At 38.7% G+C, this 15,488-nt stretch overlaps 1 protein-coding gene across 1 annotated transcript in view; it reads left to right on the top strand.

Moving 5' to 3' along the window:
• LOC5575249 (RYamide neuropeptides) overlaps positions 1-15,051 on the top strand; it is a 100,449-nt gene extending 85,398 nt beyond the window's left edge. The window contains exons 3-4 of the mRNA XM_001655604.2: positions 13,902-14,145; positions 14,209-15,051. Of these exons, the coding sequence (XP_001655654.1) occupies positions 13,902-14,145; positions 14,209-14,260 (296 nt within the window). The 3' untranslated portion in view covers positions 14,261-15,051. The remainder of the gene's footprint in view (positions 1-13,901; positions 14,146-14,208) is intronic.
• Positions 15,052-15,488: the final 437 nt, after the last annotated feature.

Genomic DNA, 15,488 nt, shown 5'->3' with positions numbered 1-15,488 from the left:
GTTATGCTTAGATTTTATTTTACACAATAAACGGTAAAATGAGGCTATAGGAAAAAAAAACAAGTTTCATCGGGAAACCACCTCGAGCAGTATCTGCTAAACAGCCACTATTGAAGCGCTCTCATCTTTCAATTACGATGATTTCCTTCGATTGCGACCTTAAAAGCATACGCTTCCCGTCTTGTCTTCACCCCAAAGGAAGTCGTTTGAGAAAGTGATATTTTCCAGTACTACACTATGGTTTATCTTGAAGCACAAGAGGTAACCTCCAGCTCACCAGAACTGTTGTGCCAGCCAGCATGAATGTAGTGCGCAAACAGAAAAAAGGCAAATGACACAAAGGCATATCGTATTTTGCCAAGGCTCAGTGATTGAGTTATAAATGCATTATTGATGACATGTTTATCGGGCACGTGGAGATGGTTAGGGGAAGTGGTGGTAAAACGAACACCGTGCCTGTTACCGAGAAAAAAAAACAAATTTCAATCAATTTTTATCACGCACGGACGATTTAGATCAGTGATTCCCAAAGTGGGCGAATTCGCCCCCCGGGGGGCGATTCTCAGGCTCAAGGGGGCGAAAATTTGTAAAATAGAATTTGGGGGGCGAAAAATTCAAAAAGGGGGCGAAAAGGCTATCACGGGAGTATTTGAATATAATTACTCATAATATTATCAGGACACACATCTGAAGGTTAATCAATTCCAAACTCAACTAATTCCATGAATATTTTACCTTGGAACGATAAATCTCCAATCACTTTAAAATTATGATCTCCAATCATTTTAAAATAATGATAGATTACACTTAATAATTGTCAAAAACATGCATTCATGTGAACATGTGAATTTTAATAATGGTCGGTATTTGATATTTTCACAAGGTCGGATGATTAATCACAAATAGCATTTGAAAACACAACATATTTTGGATGTAAAACACATGTATCTGAGAATTTTTAGAACTTTTTGCAAATGTTCAATATATTTTACTCAGGGATTGAAAATCTGAGAGAATTGAGAGAATCTCTCACGTATCGCTCTCTGTAACTATCATAACATGCTGCACATTATGAGAGACTGTTTATCGTATACTGCTACAACTTCGATCAGATTGGGGCGATAGTAGTGCATGATAAAACCCCTCTAAATATGCTCCAAGCCTGGGGGACACTATTGTTATTGGAAGTTCGTGGATTGTTCATCGTGCCAGTATAGAAAAACACCTACCCCCAACGGTAAACAAGCGAGAAAAATGGATTTTATCATCGCTCTCTCTTTGGGGCACTCGTTCGCTGCTTTCATTTATCAAACTAGTTACACCTTGCGATACAATGACGATCGTGGACCGCAATAGATGGGACGTTTTTCTTTGCTTGCTCTGATCGTGCTTCATACTCAAATGAGAGCGAATTCTGCAATGCCTGATATATAATATTTCTAATATTTCTTTCATTGGCATCTAGCTGTTTTTACAGGAAAAAGAATACTCGGTTGCACTCTTATCATTTCTCATTTTACAAATAATTTTAGAGACAAATTTTTCATGGGGTTAGAGAAAATATCCTTGTTACATAATGCATTGAAATATGAGTTGAAAAACATTCTGGATTTTTAAACATTTGTTCAGTGTTTTTGGATCGAATTTAAAAAAATGTTCCCAGAAACGTCAAACATTTATTGTTCACAATTTTTGAAAATAATTACAGTTATTTTAGAAATAAAATATAAATCAGTATGTATTCACTATTAAAGAATCATCCCCCAACTACGTCGCAAGTTGGCGCCTATGCATATATTACATTCAAATAGTTTGAATTGGGCTGAACTTGTATCAAAGACTATTTCAGAAGCCCTTACAGCACGCAAAATATTATTAAAATTGCTATTATAAATTGCAGTCTGGTAAATCATTCCTAATAATTTTGGGATATCGATATTTAAGAATATTTTTAAATGTACATAATAGTTATTGTATCATGATTCTGTGGAGCACTTAATTACATAAAATATTGAAATCACATATCAGGGGGGCGATTCCAGATGAATGTTGGCCTCAAGGGGGCGAAAGTTGAAAAAGTTTGGGAAGCACTGATTTAGATCATACATCAGAGGTTGGTACGGAAGTCAATTGAAGTGAAAATATCCACTAAAACTAAGATTTTAGAAAACCACGTTTGAAAGTTAGAGCTGACGTAACTTTTAGCTCGGAGGTCTTGAGGTTTTGCAGTGATCGTTGTGATATGATGTCAAATTTGAAACTTTAAGATTTCTTTTTGAATGGGTTACAAACATTTATAGATATATTTTCGGGAATGCAATGAAAATTTTAAAAAATATTAGTTTTGCTCACGTTTTTTGCATGGTGTTCATTTTACCACCAACAGCTGTTCATTTTACCCACATAGTGCAGCTAAAATGAACATTTCCATCGTTTTTTGCTAGTGATTAAAATATGTGAAAATTTAGCTTTTTTAATTTGAATTCGTGTTGCTACTTTAGATAACATCCCTATTTTTGATCGTGTGCGGAAGAACTATGCATATTCCTTGTTTTTATATCAGAAAGAAGATGATATCCTTAAGGTGTTCATTTTACCACCCCTTCTCCAACACTAAATGGGCACTATCAAGCGGTGATAATGCGATTCGAATAAATAATCTGCAGGGACTGATACCTACAGTTAAACCTCCATGAGTCGATATTGAAGGGACCATCGACTCATGGAAATATCGAGTCATGGAACAGCAATGCTATGAAAAGCCGTTTGAGGGGACCATCATAGTAACCATGAAATTTGATTTTTAATATGGTTCCATGAGTCGATATCGAGTTCGAGATATGTTCCATTATCGACTCATGGAGGTTTAACTGTATCTGTTTTTGAAAAAGTCTACCAGCAGTTTCAGCTTTCATTGCTGCTTGCCCTTTCTCTCCAAATGCTTCCTTCAACTTCTAAAGGATGTGATTAACCAATTGAGAGTTTTTTGTATTATTTCTTACTACAATAAATGGTAATTAATAGGGCACGGTGTCTTTATCATGTAACTTTATAACAAAAAAATCGGCATGTCTCAAATTTGGACCAAGGAAAGACAAGTCCTTCCTCTTTCATTTGCTGCTAAAATGAAAATAATCCATCGGGGGGTCCAGTGCAATTTTTTTTTTATTTTGTTGTTTGTGAAAGGTATCATTTTAAATGCACCGTGAATTAATAACTTTTGGTGAGGTGAACTGTTGATATGGATTTAGATAAAAATGTTGCAAAAATCTTGTGTCAATATCTTGTAGATTATATTCTAGACAATTATAGACCTAAAAATTACAGGCTGAGGCCGAAAATTAAATTTTTGAGTTGCCTCTCCTTTGTTTTTATCCATTTGCATTACTTTTACAACTAAGTATGTCAAACAACCTCTTTTCAATTTTGGTATGTATCTCAAGTGCAATATACATCTTCCTGACTTGGTTTAGAAACAAACGATCGAAAGACAAAAGGTCGAAAGGACAATAAGTTGAAAGACAAAAGGAATGGTCGAAAATGCAAATGGTCAAAAGGACAAAAGGTTAAAAGTGATTTGCATTATGGTAAATTAAATCATCTTTGAAAAAAGATTTTTGACCTTTTGTCCCCTCTTTATTTCTCTTTGATCTTTTGCCCTTTCAACCTTATGTCATAGATTCTAGAATATTGACAAGTTCACATTTGTGCCAATGACAGACGCAATATAACATTTCAAAAATCCAATATTCCAATCCAATTGCAATGTTGACACTATTGTCCATGTGTTTGTAGTGAGAATTGATAGAACATTGCTTTTGTTTGCGATGGTAAAACAAACAGAATTGCTGACAAATATTCTCAGATTGGCAGCCAGTCTAGGGTTAAAAATCTCTCAAATAAAGATCAGAATATTATTAATTATACTATCGAATATATACTTCCTTGTTAAATTGATGGTAGAAAACGTGCAAATGAATTCATACAACCATCGATAGGTTTCATTCATAACAAATCTACCTGTGAATCTACACGATCAATCCCGTGTGATCCTAACATTTTGCTTAGAGATCTGAATAAGTGCTGTCATGTTCAGTTTTAGCATAGTTTTATTAGAGTTGTACGGAATTCTATAGCTATTCATAAAACAAATAAATTCAATCAGCTTTGAAAATGGTACTCAGTAACTTTACGATTTTGCTAGCTTAACAACGAAATCATTCGAAGCTTTATCAAAAATATCAGGTGAATCATCAAAGTCTCCGATTACACCAAGAAGGAGTCAAAAACGGTAAACTTTAGTGCATACAGACTTGTTTGCAAATTATATCCAGCAGATCTCAAGTACTATGTTTCGTATAGCTATGTTGTGTTCAAAACTTATAAAAGCGCCAACTCGAACGACTTTTGATGCTAATCTTCTATCGAAAGACGTTCGAGTTGACCCTATAATTAAATTAGAAAAGTCACAGGGATTCAAAATCATGAAGTTTGAGCCGTCGCATGCCTAGTTTTGGTGCTAAAACTTTGTGGTCCCATATTACGGGTCTCCAGGTGGCCATTCCGGTACTCCAAAAGGATCATAATAACCATTCATTCACCCTCTTGGCAAAATGCATCCAAACATTAAAAATTGTAACGAATTGGACACAATTCATTTGGATTCGGGGCATAAACCCGAGTAATTTCATAGAATTGTCCAAATTGCACACCTTCCGGGACTCCAGGAACCGGTTCCGCATGGACCATACTGAACCGAATTTTTCAAGGGATGTGCACTGGTAATTGGTTCCTTATCACAGAGAAATTTTATGCCAAAATATCCATCAACCGAATAGTATCGATGTGAATTACATATACAAAACTGCGATGGAAACTTGCTTTTCGGATGTTCCGGGTTTCCGGAACCGGGTGTGAATAAATAAATGATTTGAGAATCTCTATTTATAGTCCACGTGAATGTCTGTTCAATAATATAAGGACGGTTTAGATTACTTGTTTAGTTACTAAACTACAAGTTGTCAAAGTAAGGGTCTCTAAAGAGACTTTTTTCAGATGTAGCAGTTTCCCGGTGGCTACAGTGACCAAAACCGGATCTCCGGGAGGGTTTCTGAAACTAGACATATGTACCTTACATTTAAGCCCAACAGAACTGAATTCGGTCAACACACTGATTTTTTCGAGCTGTTCGAATTTTCGGGTCGAAAACGACCCTAAGCCAAATTTGTAACTTTTTTATGGAAGCTCCCCAAGGGGCCATTTGAAACTTTTGTTTCCGCAAAAATAAATGTTCTCAAAATAAAATACCTAATTTTCAGAAAATGACAAATTGCTAGGTTATTTTAATCAAAAATTATAATGATTTGAATTTTTAAATGGGTCGAAAACTCTCCAATGTCCTCGCTAAGGTTAAGTTATATCCCAAACTCCGTAAAAAAATTGAAAAAAAAATATTGCTCTAGACCCCCCGACCGATTATTTTCGTTTTGGTTGCAAATGAGAGGGGACAATCATGGCTTTCTTGTGTCAAAATTTCAGACATGCCGAATTTTTTGTTTTGAAATTGCTCTACGAAATACACCGTGAGGGTAGAAGCAACTATTTTGGCTATAATGCCAATTGTGCCAATAGTGGATTGTACACCGTTTTACACAGAAAATTGGCATGATACATTTCGTGTTTAGTTGGGCACATTCACATAAGTGAGCTACTTTTATTTATTCGTCCAAATTGATTCAAAAAAAAATATCTTTGTTATTTTAGTGTAGAGTAAAGTTGGGCAAGAGTTTCTTTTCAAGATTTCTAACTCAATTCAAAACAAAACTTTTAAATGTTATGGTGGTTGGAATGCTATTCAGGTAAGAGACTTTGCCTCTAAATTTTATTAATCGATTGAGATTTGGAAAAGTTATGGCTATTTGTTGTTTTTCGACTTGAATATTGTACTTTTTGGTCAAACTTTCGATTACAGCAACTGGGACTTCAGGGCTCAAACGTCGTCGTGGGTAGAATCTCCTTCGGGAACGTTCGTGGGTTGATTCCGGCCTTTGACCGACGTCCAAACGCTCGCCGACGGAAATGTGACTCATTGGATTTTGAGCTACGGTAAACGGGGCACGCCCATGGGTCTCACCGTCCCTCTCACCTCCAAAACGTCCGTCACTGTTACACTCGTGGCGTGTGATACAGTGATAGCGTGGCTCACTGACCACCAGCGTTGGGCTCGCCGATCTCCAACGTGTTTCCTCGTCGCAAAGCTCCCGCAAGGTTGTAGGGTCGACGGCCAGAATGTTGCGGACCATCTAAGGTCGTTCCAGGCTTGTAGGTAGATCCCGCGGATACTTATCACACCGGTTTCGGACTTCAGATGAGGGAGTTTTCCCTTAAGGCTAAGTAGCCCGTCCAAGATTTTTATGACAGGTTTACCGAACTAAGCACTCAGTGGGTGCGCGGTGTGGTTAGCTGCGGGGAAGGTAGAAGTGACAGCTGGCGAGTTGGCTAGCTGGCGGGTTTGTGTACACTGTTTTTCACTCTACCGTTTCTATGGGGTTGTTAGGGATTGTTTACTGCAACAAACACAGCAAAGTAAAAATTTCCCCCGGCGTCCATTAGCCTTTGCGTTACTTAAATTCTCATCTCTTAAGCGAACGTCAAACATGATCTCAAGTGTCAAAGTTCATTTATGGATACAATTTTGAAATTAAAGTTAAAATATGATGTAGCCGTTATTTGAGCGGGAAAAATTGCTAAAGCAGTTGCAGTAACATGCTCTTTCGTGTTATCAAATGAAAACAAGATTTCATTGAACATTTTAGGACCCTATTATTGTATTATATAAATAATTATTTGAGACATCTACTTTCTTGTTAAATACTTTTTTTTGTTAAAATACTTTTTTGATTTCCTGTAGTCACTATGAACCAAATTCCTATTTTTTTAAACTATTTGAACTACTACTTGGCCTCCATATCGTAGATGAATTTAATTGGTTCCGATCAGTCGGTAATATGTATTAGTTGTTTCCATAAATGCTTGGAAACAATTTTTGGGCAATAGTTCTAATTAGCGAGGCAAAAGTTCGACAATTGTATAAACTCACAAAAAAAAACTGCAAATTGCCTAAAATCCTCATATTAACATATATACATAAGTTTACGGCTGGTATAAAGTATGCCTGTCATGGAAGTATGAATATTTTGTGTTTTTCCCAGGGTACTTTTGCCCCACACTAGATTCGAACTCTTGCGCCACTGGTGGTTCGTTTAAGACAATAAATTTTGAACCTGTATAACTAAAAGTGGGTAAATATTTTGACAGAAGTTTTTTTAGCAAGATTATAGCCAATATGTTGATGGTTTACTGTATGGTATTTATTTTGTTTCAACTACTATTGTTTGTCTTTTTTTTTCCTTCTATGCAATGGGGGGATAATCTGCTCAACAGACTCCGGACCAAGGTCCGGGAGTGTGGGGTTGGGGACCATTTACTACACCCCCAACCCACTAAACCATTCCCATTGCCGCCAAACCCTTCGTCTCTCCGGGACCACCAAGAAGGCATTGCTTCGGAGAGGGGCTATTGCACATCGCATCCTCCAGGTTAGCTGCGTAGCCATGCAGCAACGAACATCGATGACACGCTTAGGAGGGTCCACAAAGGTAGCATGCTGGCGCTTTGCCAGCTTGCCGGGTGGTCCTCACCTCCCATTGTCCGCTGAAGGCGGGCAGGGTCGACCACTACGCCCGCGCCCAGCTGCACTGCAGGTATCAAGAACTGATACTGCGGGCTTCGCAATTTGACCTACTGAAGGCTTAGGCCCTATCAGCTAGCACCAGCTGGGATTGCTGACGAAGGGGCCTCCACCTGCCCCGAACAACCAGAGGCTCGTATCCAACCCAGTAGGCCGGCGCCACGACAGCAGCGCTCCCAGGATGTTCTCCCCGCGGCCACTTAATCGCTGTAAGGGTCGATTTCGACCGTAGGGCACCGGTATGACCTACGTAGCCAACTATGAGCCCTTGGACCACCTGTTGCTTAGCGTCTGCAATAGCCACTCCTCGAGTCCACTCGCCACCTCCTTTGTAGTTCCGAGACGATGTGGGTGATAGCCGATAAAACAGCATTCCAGCCAAACTCATCTTCACACATCCTCTGAACCAAATTGTCCGGAGTCGTGTCCCGACCGCATGTGGCAAACATGCGGTCACGCATTGTGCGGAAACGCGGGCACACGAACAAAACGTGTTCCGCCGTTTCCTCTAAACCTGCACAAACTGGGCATTCGGGAGAACCCGCATGACCGAAACGGTGTAGATACTGTCTAAAGCAACCATGGCCCGAAAGGACCTGTGTCAGGTGGAATGTTAGTTCCCCATGGCGCCTATTGACCCAGATATCTAACCTCGGAATCAACCTGTGAGTCCACACTCCCTTGGTGGAACTGTCCCACGCACGCTGCCATTTGACCATGGAGGCCAGTCTGGCTGTCCTGTGTATGCCTCTTGTGCCGCGCCTTTCGAAGCACTCTATGTCTTCCATGATAAGGATACCAATAGGCACCATATCGGTGATGACGCAGAGTGCATCGTGTGACACGGTACGGTACGCGCTAGCAACCCTCAGGCACATTAGCCTATAAGTACGGTAGCTATCGGTACTTAAAGCCGTGCCTCAAGCCGTGCCCCAAGCCGGGCCACCATACCTCAGTATGGACGAGGCGACACTGGCCAGAAGCTTACGCTTGCTGGCGTACACCGCAGAGCTATTGGACATCATTCGGGACAGTGCCACAATAGCTGTGGAGGCTCTCTTGCAGGCATAATGGACACTACCGAAGGTAAGCTTATCGTCGATCATCACCCCCAAGTGTTTGACGGAGCGCTTCGAAGTGATCGTGCAGTCGTCTACACTGATCACCGCTTGCTGCATCGACTTTCAGTTGTTGACAACAACCGCCTCAGTTTTGTGGTGAGCCAATTCCAGTTTCCTGGAGCTCATCCACTCCTCCACAATAGGGTCCTAAAGCCCTGTCCCAATTTTAGTGCTATACGCTTAAGTTTAGGCCAAAAACACATGTTTACTCAATTTTTTAATGTCCTCCGTTGGTTTAAGCTCGAAAACCATTTTTTTTATGTTTCTTTAGATTTTGTCACACCCCTTGGCTTAAACTCAAATTTTTGAGTATATTTTGCTTTCCGTGTCCCTTCCGAAATGTCAGATAGGAACAACCCCAGTGTTAAAACTTAAAGCCCTGTGGTGTTTTTGACGACTAAGCGAACGTCAAACATGATCAAAAGTGTCAAGGTTCATTCATGAACCAAATTTTTAAATTAAAGGTTAAACATGATATAGTCCTTATTTGAGCGGGAAAAATTGCTAAAGGAGTTGCAGTAACATGCTTTTTCGTGTTATCAAATAAAAACAAGAATTCATTAAAAATTTTAGGACCCAATTGCGATCGAGTGGGTTGCAGTCAATTCCACTTCTTCGATCGATTCACCGTAGACCTCCAGCGTAATATCGTCGGCAAAGCCAGCGATGACCACACCCGCCGGGAATTTTAATCTCAACACCTCGTCGTACATGACATTCCATAACACCGGACCCAGGATGGAACCTTGCGGGACTTCTGAGGTTATGTGAAAGCACTTCCGACCCACCTCTGTGTCATAGACTAATACCCGATTCTGGAAGTAACTTCCGAGAATCTTGTACAGGTACTCGGGTATCCCCAGACGCAGGAGCGCATCAGCAATAGCCGCCCAACTGGCACTATTAAATGCGTTCCTTTTATCCAGAGTCACTATTGCGCAGTAGCGAATCCCCCTCCTCTTACGCTCAGCGGTTTTCTTAACCGTCAGAATAGCGTCTACGGTGGACTTCCCTTTCCGAAAGCCGAACTGGTTGCTTGAGAGATCATTTACAACCTCAGTGTACCTCAACCTTCTCGAGCACCTTCCCCGCCGTGTCAATCAAGCATATTGGTCTATACGCCGACGGGTCACCGGGTGGTTTCCCCGCCTTTGGCAATAGTACCAGGCTCTGCCTCTTCCACACATCTGGCAATAATCCCTCGTCCAGGCATATCTGCATAGCAGATCTGAACATACCGGGAGCCTCCACGATTGCGACTTTGAGCGTCAGGTTTGGAACTCCGTCCGGACCTGGTGCCTTCCCCATGCATAGGGATTTTGCAATCCCTACAAGTTCCTGAAAGACATAGAAGAAATTTTACTTTTTTTTAAGAATTGATGTTTAGTAATTCATGAACTAGTGCATCATGATAATTTTTGAACTAATTTACATGCGGTATCATAAGTTATACTTGCTAAGGAATGCTGGAATCAGTTCTGAAAGAGCTCTAAGAAGAATATCTACAGTAGGCGGAACTCCTCATGGATTAAAAGTGAGGTTAGGTTACGAAAGTTTTTCCAATTGAAATGAATATTTAATAATATTTCCTGTGCATTAAATTGTAAAAATCTTGTCAGTGAATTGATTGTGGTGATTTTTCTTCGAAAGATATCACTAGAAATTTTAAATCAAAATGTGCAACGAGTAACTTTTGGGTATAAAATGTGATATATTTTACTTGTTAAACCACTAAAAATTGTTACATTTTTCTGATGAAAAAACAAGTTGTGTGTTTAGTGAATTACTTTCCTTAGCAATGGTCACTTATATAGTTTATAAATTCAGTTAAAAATAGCATAGGAAATACTGGTGCGCTCAGAGAAATTTCAATAGTCACCAGAAAGGAATTAAAAGAATTCTTTTTGAAATTACCAAAGGAATATTGAAAGTATAATATCGGAAATAGTGCAGAATTTATTAGAGAATCTTGAGCAAAATTTAAGATGTACAATGGACGGAAGTCCAAGTAGTATCTTTGGTGATATACCGAGAGAAGTCGATGTTGGAGATCCATGTAATATTTTCTGGAGAATCTCCAGGAGATTGGTTTCAGAATCAGAGCATTCTAAATTCCAAGAGAAATCCTTAGCGGATAACTTACTCATAAACTTGTTGAAGAAATGTAGATATCCTATACCACGTAATCCTTTGAGAAATTCCAGAATAAAACCGGTTTCAGAATACTTCAAAGAATGAATCGATGAATCCCAATAACAAAATTCGGAGGAATTGCTGAAGAAGCGTTCCTTAGTTGAATGATTTAGGTTTATAGAAGAATTTCTTCAGGATTATTTTGATGAAATCCCTGGCTTATTTTTTATAACACTATTTTTTCAAAAGAGACTGCAGGGAATCTCTTAAATAATTTATGAGAGAATATTTTGAATAAATCCTACAAATTCCCTGAAAACACTAAAAATATCCGAGAAGAAACGAAAATGAATGATGATAAATGATAAAATGATGAATGATAAATGAGTTCCTTAAAAAACACCAGAGCTAAAAAATCTGTGAAATTATTCATGGAGAAATTACTAGAAGATTCCCTTATATAAACATATGAGATAAAACTGTGGAAAAACTTCTTTGGTAACAATTCCTGGGCATACACTTGCTACAATTCATCGAGAAATATATGATGGAACTCCTATAAATATTCCTTGGTAGTGTCTTGGAGGAACTCCTGGAGAAATTTCAATTGATTTTTATCGAGGAATATTTTGAGATCCGTAGAGTGGTTACTGAAGGAATGTCTGCAAGCATTACTACAGTAATTGCTGGTCTAATAGTCATTCTGAAGCAATATCTAAATGAATTCCTACAGGAAACATTGAAGGAGTTCAAGGAGATATCCACGTAGGTATTCCAGGATAAATCCCTGAAAAATCTCTGGAATGTATCAGGATGGAGTTGATAGAGAAATTCTTGAAGTCCTAGAGAAATACATAGAGGAATTGTTTGATTAATTAATTGGTGAATTATTGTAAGAATCTCTAGAGGAATTTCTTAAGCAATATTGAATTATTTTATAGAGTATTCAATTGTTGTTATAAAAGTATCAAATTTTACGAGCCGAATTATCTATCGGCGTGAAAATACAAAATCGGCGGCGTTGTGCTGATCGGCGTATGGCGCGCCGCCGATAGCTCATTCGGCGTCGGCGTGACGTAAAATGGTTCGGCGGCGGCGGCGTGGCGCGGCGGCGCACAGGTCTACTAGAAACATTCTAGATTTGACAAGTTTGGCATTGTACTTTTCACCATACTGTGTTGTACGGTGGGTGTCACGGATTGAAATACAATGCTTTGTAGTCGCGGCTACTATGGACCTAGTCACATTTACTACACGACTCAGTGATTTTTACCAGATTATAGTAAACTTAACTGATTTTTGTAGTCGGTTGAAAATCGTTGGTGCAGTTCTACCATGGATTCGGTAGATTATACAACAAAATTTGTTTGCGTGTACATATTCGCATAGTCGACGTAAGCGCCAATATTACCAAAATGTAATTTTTCATTGATAAGCATTCTTTACCTAATACCCGGTTTGTAAAGTGTTTATTCAGATAGTTTAGCGTTGCTGTTAGAGTGACTTCGTGTTTACGTCAATTCATCCATATAACCGCTCATCAAACTCATTGATTGAATAAAATGACGTATGCGTTTGCAGATGACAAAAGTAAGAAATTATTCAAAAAGTCTTCCCCTGTCACCTTTTGAATTTCAATCTTTAGCAAATGGCCAGATTATTCGACCGAATTTGTTGAAATATTCAAGAATGCAGCTGGGAACCCAAAAACGCATTTTCCCAGCAAAGAGTGTGCTGGTCGATCATGCGCACATGGGCTGTTAAGTGTGAACTACTCAACTGATATCTGAAACCTTACAACTTCAGAATCATTGTAACTAAATGTATGTGACGTTTTTAATACTTTTCATGATGTTTCCTGGTTCAGTGCAGGGGTTTTGAGAATCGTTTAGCTTTTAAGGCGAAGTAGTCCGTCATTGATATATGTATGCGTCGTTGATGATTGTTGCTAAATCATGGCACAATTTTAAATTAAACTCCGTGTGAGTAGTAAAATGAGATGGATGGATATGGATTATAAAGGGGGTCCGCGTGGTCTGTAGGGATTTGAATTCTAAACTTGTAACCAACGCAGTTATTGGGTCACCAAGTGGCTCGGTAGCTTAGTCGGTAAAGCGCTCGTCTAGCATACAAGAGTCCTGGGTTCAAATCCCAGCCGAGCACGTGGATTTTTTTCATAATTTCACCCATAATTTGTCCATCTTTACCACGCGTAATAAGTTAATTAATTTAAAGAAACCAGTTGATAATGCACTGATGCATCTGAAGAAGTATCAGCATACTTTCTGCAGGTCAACGTATATAGTGATACTTTTCCGGATCGATAGTAACTATGAGGGCTGAGTTTTATTACTTTGCAATTCCGAGCTGCAATGCCAACATGGCTGCCAAAACAAATGACGGGCTACTTAGCCTTAACTTCAAAGTGCTACTGAAAGCGTGATCTAATTTATTAGACTACTCGAGCAGAATAAAACTGCTACTGAATATTCTAAGGTATACCATACCAGAAAATTCCCAATACCTATTTACACCATTAATGAGGAATGAATGAGCCCTGCATAAGAGGTAAAATACCTCAAATAAGTTCTCATGCATATTCTACAAACACCAAACTAATAATTAGATCAGAAATGATCTATGATGGATTTTCATATAAAAGTGAAATTTTTCAATAATAGTTCAATACCTTAAGCAGTCCTCAATAACTATCGAATACTAAAATTAAGTATTTAAATTGTTTAAAAAGAATCCAATACCAAAATGTGATATTGACAACTGAACAATACCTAATTATGGTATGATACCAAAATATGGTATGCATAGATTATTGCGAGTTATTTTTTCCTCCTCGGGTAGAGTCCACTAATGTGTTGCATTCCCCCTTTATCCTTCAGATTTAAACGACAAACGGCCGTTCTTCGTCGGCAGTCGATATGGCCGGTCGCACGTCTACGGCGGGAAAGATCTCCGACAGGTGAACGTCGTCCCTAGGAACGATCGCTTCTTTCTTGGATCCCGCTACGGAAAACGCTCCGACACGCTAACGAAAGAAATCGAAACCGACAACAACAACGGAGCAGAATTGACCTATCTGGCTTGTCTGCACACGGGTGTCTCCAACCTGTACCGATGCTACGGGTAAGGCAGATAAGGAATCCATGAAGTAATTATAATTTATCCCTGTTTCTTGCAATATTTTAGAAAGGAACGCGACCAGCAATACAATGAAGACCTGGACTCCTCGAGCCCCTAAGATGAGTTGAGTAGCCGAAACAGAAGTTCCCTCCCGTCATTCCGATTGCCAACATCAACTACCATCACGCTGCTACACAGAACCCAATGCAACGTTAACAGACACTTTTCATGTTGAAGTTATAGCTAATCATTAGCCTAAAATGGCTCTGTTTGCTGAATAGAGATTCAAAGAACGTTTGAAGTTGAGCTATGCCATATTTTTTCAGTTTAAGCCAGATCAACTTCAATCGATCGATCGAGGCTGGGTGATTTCTGTTCAGCGATCTAGGAGCTAATATGAGGCTGTGGCTTTCAGTATTTTTGCTTTTGAGCATGAGTTTGTTACAAAAAAGAAATGTTAAAACACCTCGTCATAGATCCAACGTGAGGAACCACGCACTGACTGTCGTTTAAGGTCTATTCATTACCATTTTAAATGAAACTATTTATGTATTAGATATTTTCGAAAATTGTTGCAAATAAATGGAAAAGAAACAAGCAAATTAACTGTAAAAGACTTTACATTGTACTGTTATCGAAATCATTGTGATTGTACAGCCAATCTATAAATATACAAATATAAAGAAAATACATCTGCTTATAAATACAAAATGGGCCCCGTGCACAATCGCAACATTGAACAGCACAAATGTATATTTACTTTAAATATATTTTAAAACTAAGCTGCAGAGCAAATCCTACCTATAATTGCACTGTTCTTGAAAGAGGTGAATGCAAGCGAAAATTCAAGAAGATACTAATCAGCTATGTAAATAAACTACACTTGCTATAGTGTCATACAGACTCAAATCGGTATTTTTCATTACGGTGAAAACCCATGCTCACAGTCCGACGGTCAATATTTTCTTAAATGTGTTAATGTTTATGTATATCTTCCAGAAATACGAAAATTGGACAAGAACCTCAACGCATCCTTCGGAGACTTTTTGCATTGAACAGAGATACAGTATTGAACAAAACATGTGTAACTGTTTCTCGATTTTACATACGATTTGAATGAAATTTCCACGGCACGTCAGAAATGACATGAATTTCAACATATATTTTTGAGCAATTTTTCCAATGACGAACTCAAAAATTATAACGATTTGACTAAAGTGAAATTTTTGACGAAAAATTGTAACCGATTTATCTTAAAGTAAGAAAAATTGTCTTGAGAAAACTTGTCATTTCGTCTAAATCTACAACTTTGCTCTGAGTTATGTCAATTATTCAAATTTGTCATC

The sequence above is a fragment of the Aedes aegypti genome, chromosome 2, assembly GCF_002204515.2.
Source record: "Aedes aegypti strain LVP_AGWG chromosome 2, AaegL5.0 Primary Assembly, whole genome shotgun sequence".
NCBI classification, from domain to species: Eukaryota; Metazoa; Arthropoda; class Insecta; order Diptera; family Culicidae; genus Aedes; species Aedes aegypti.
Note: the sequence above shows the minus strand (reverse complement) of the source record. Positions and strands in the feature narration are given on the sequence as shown.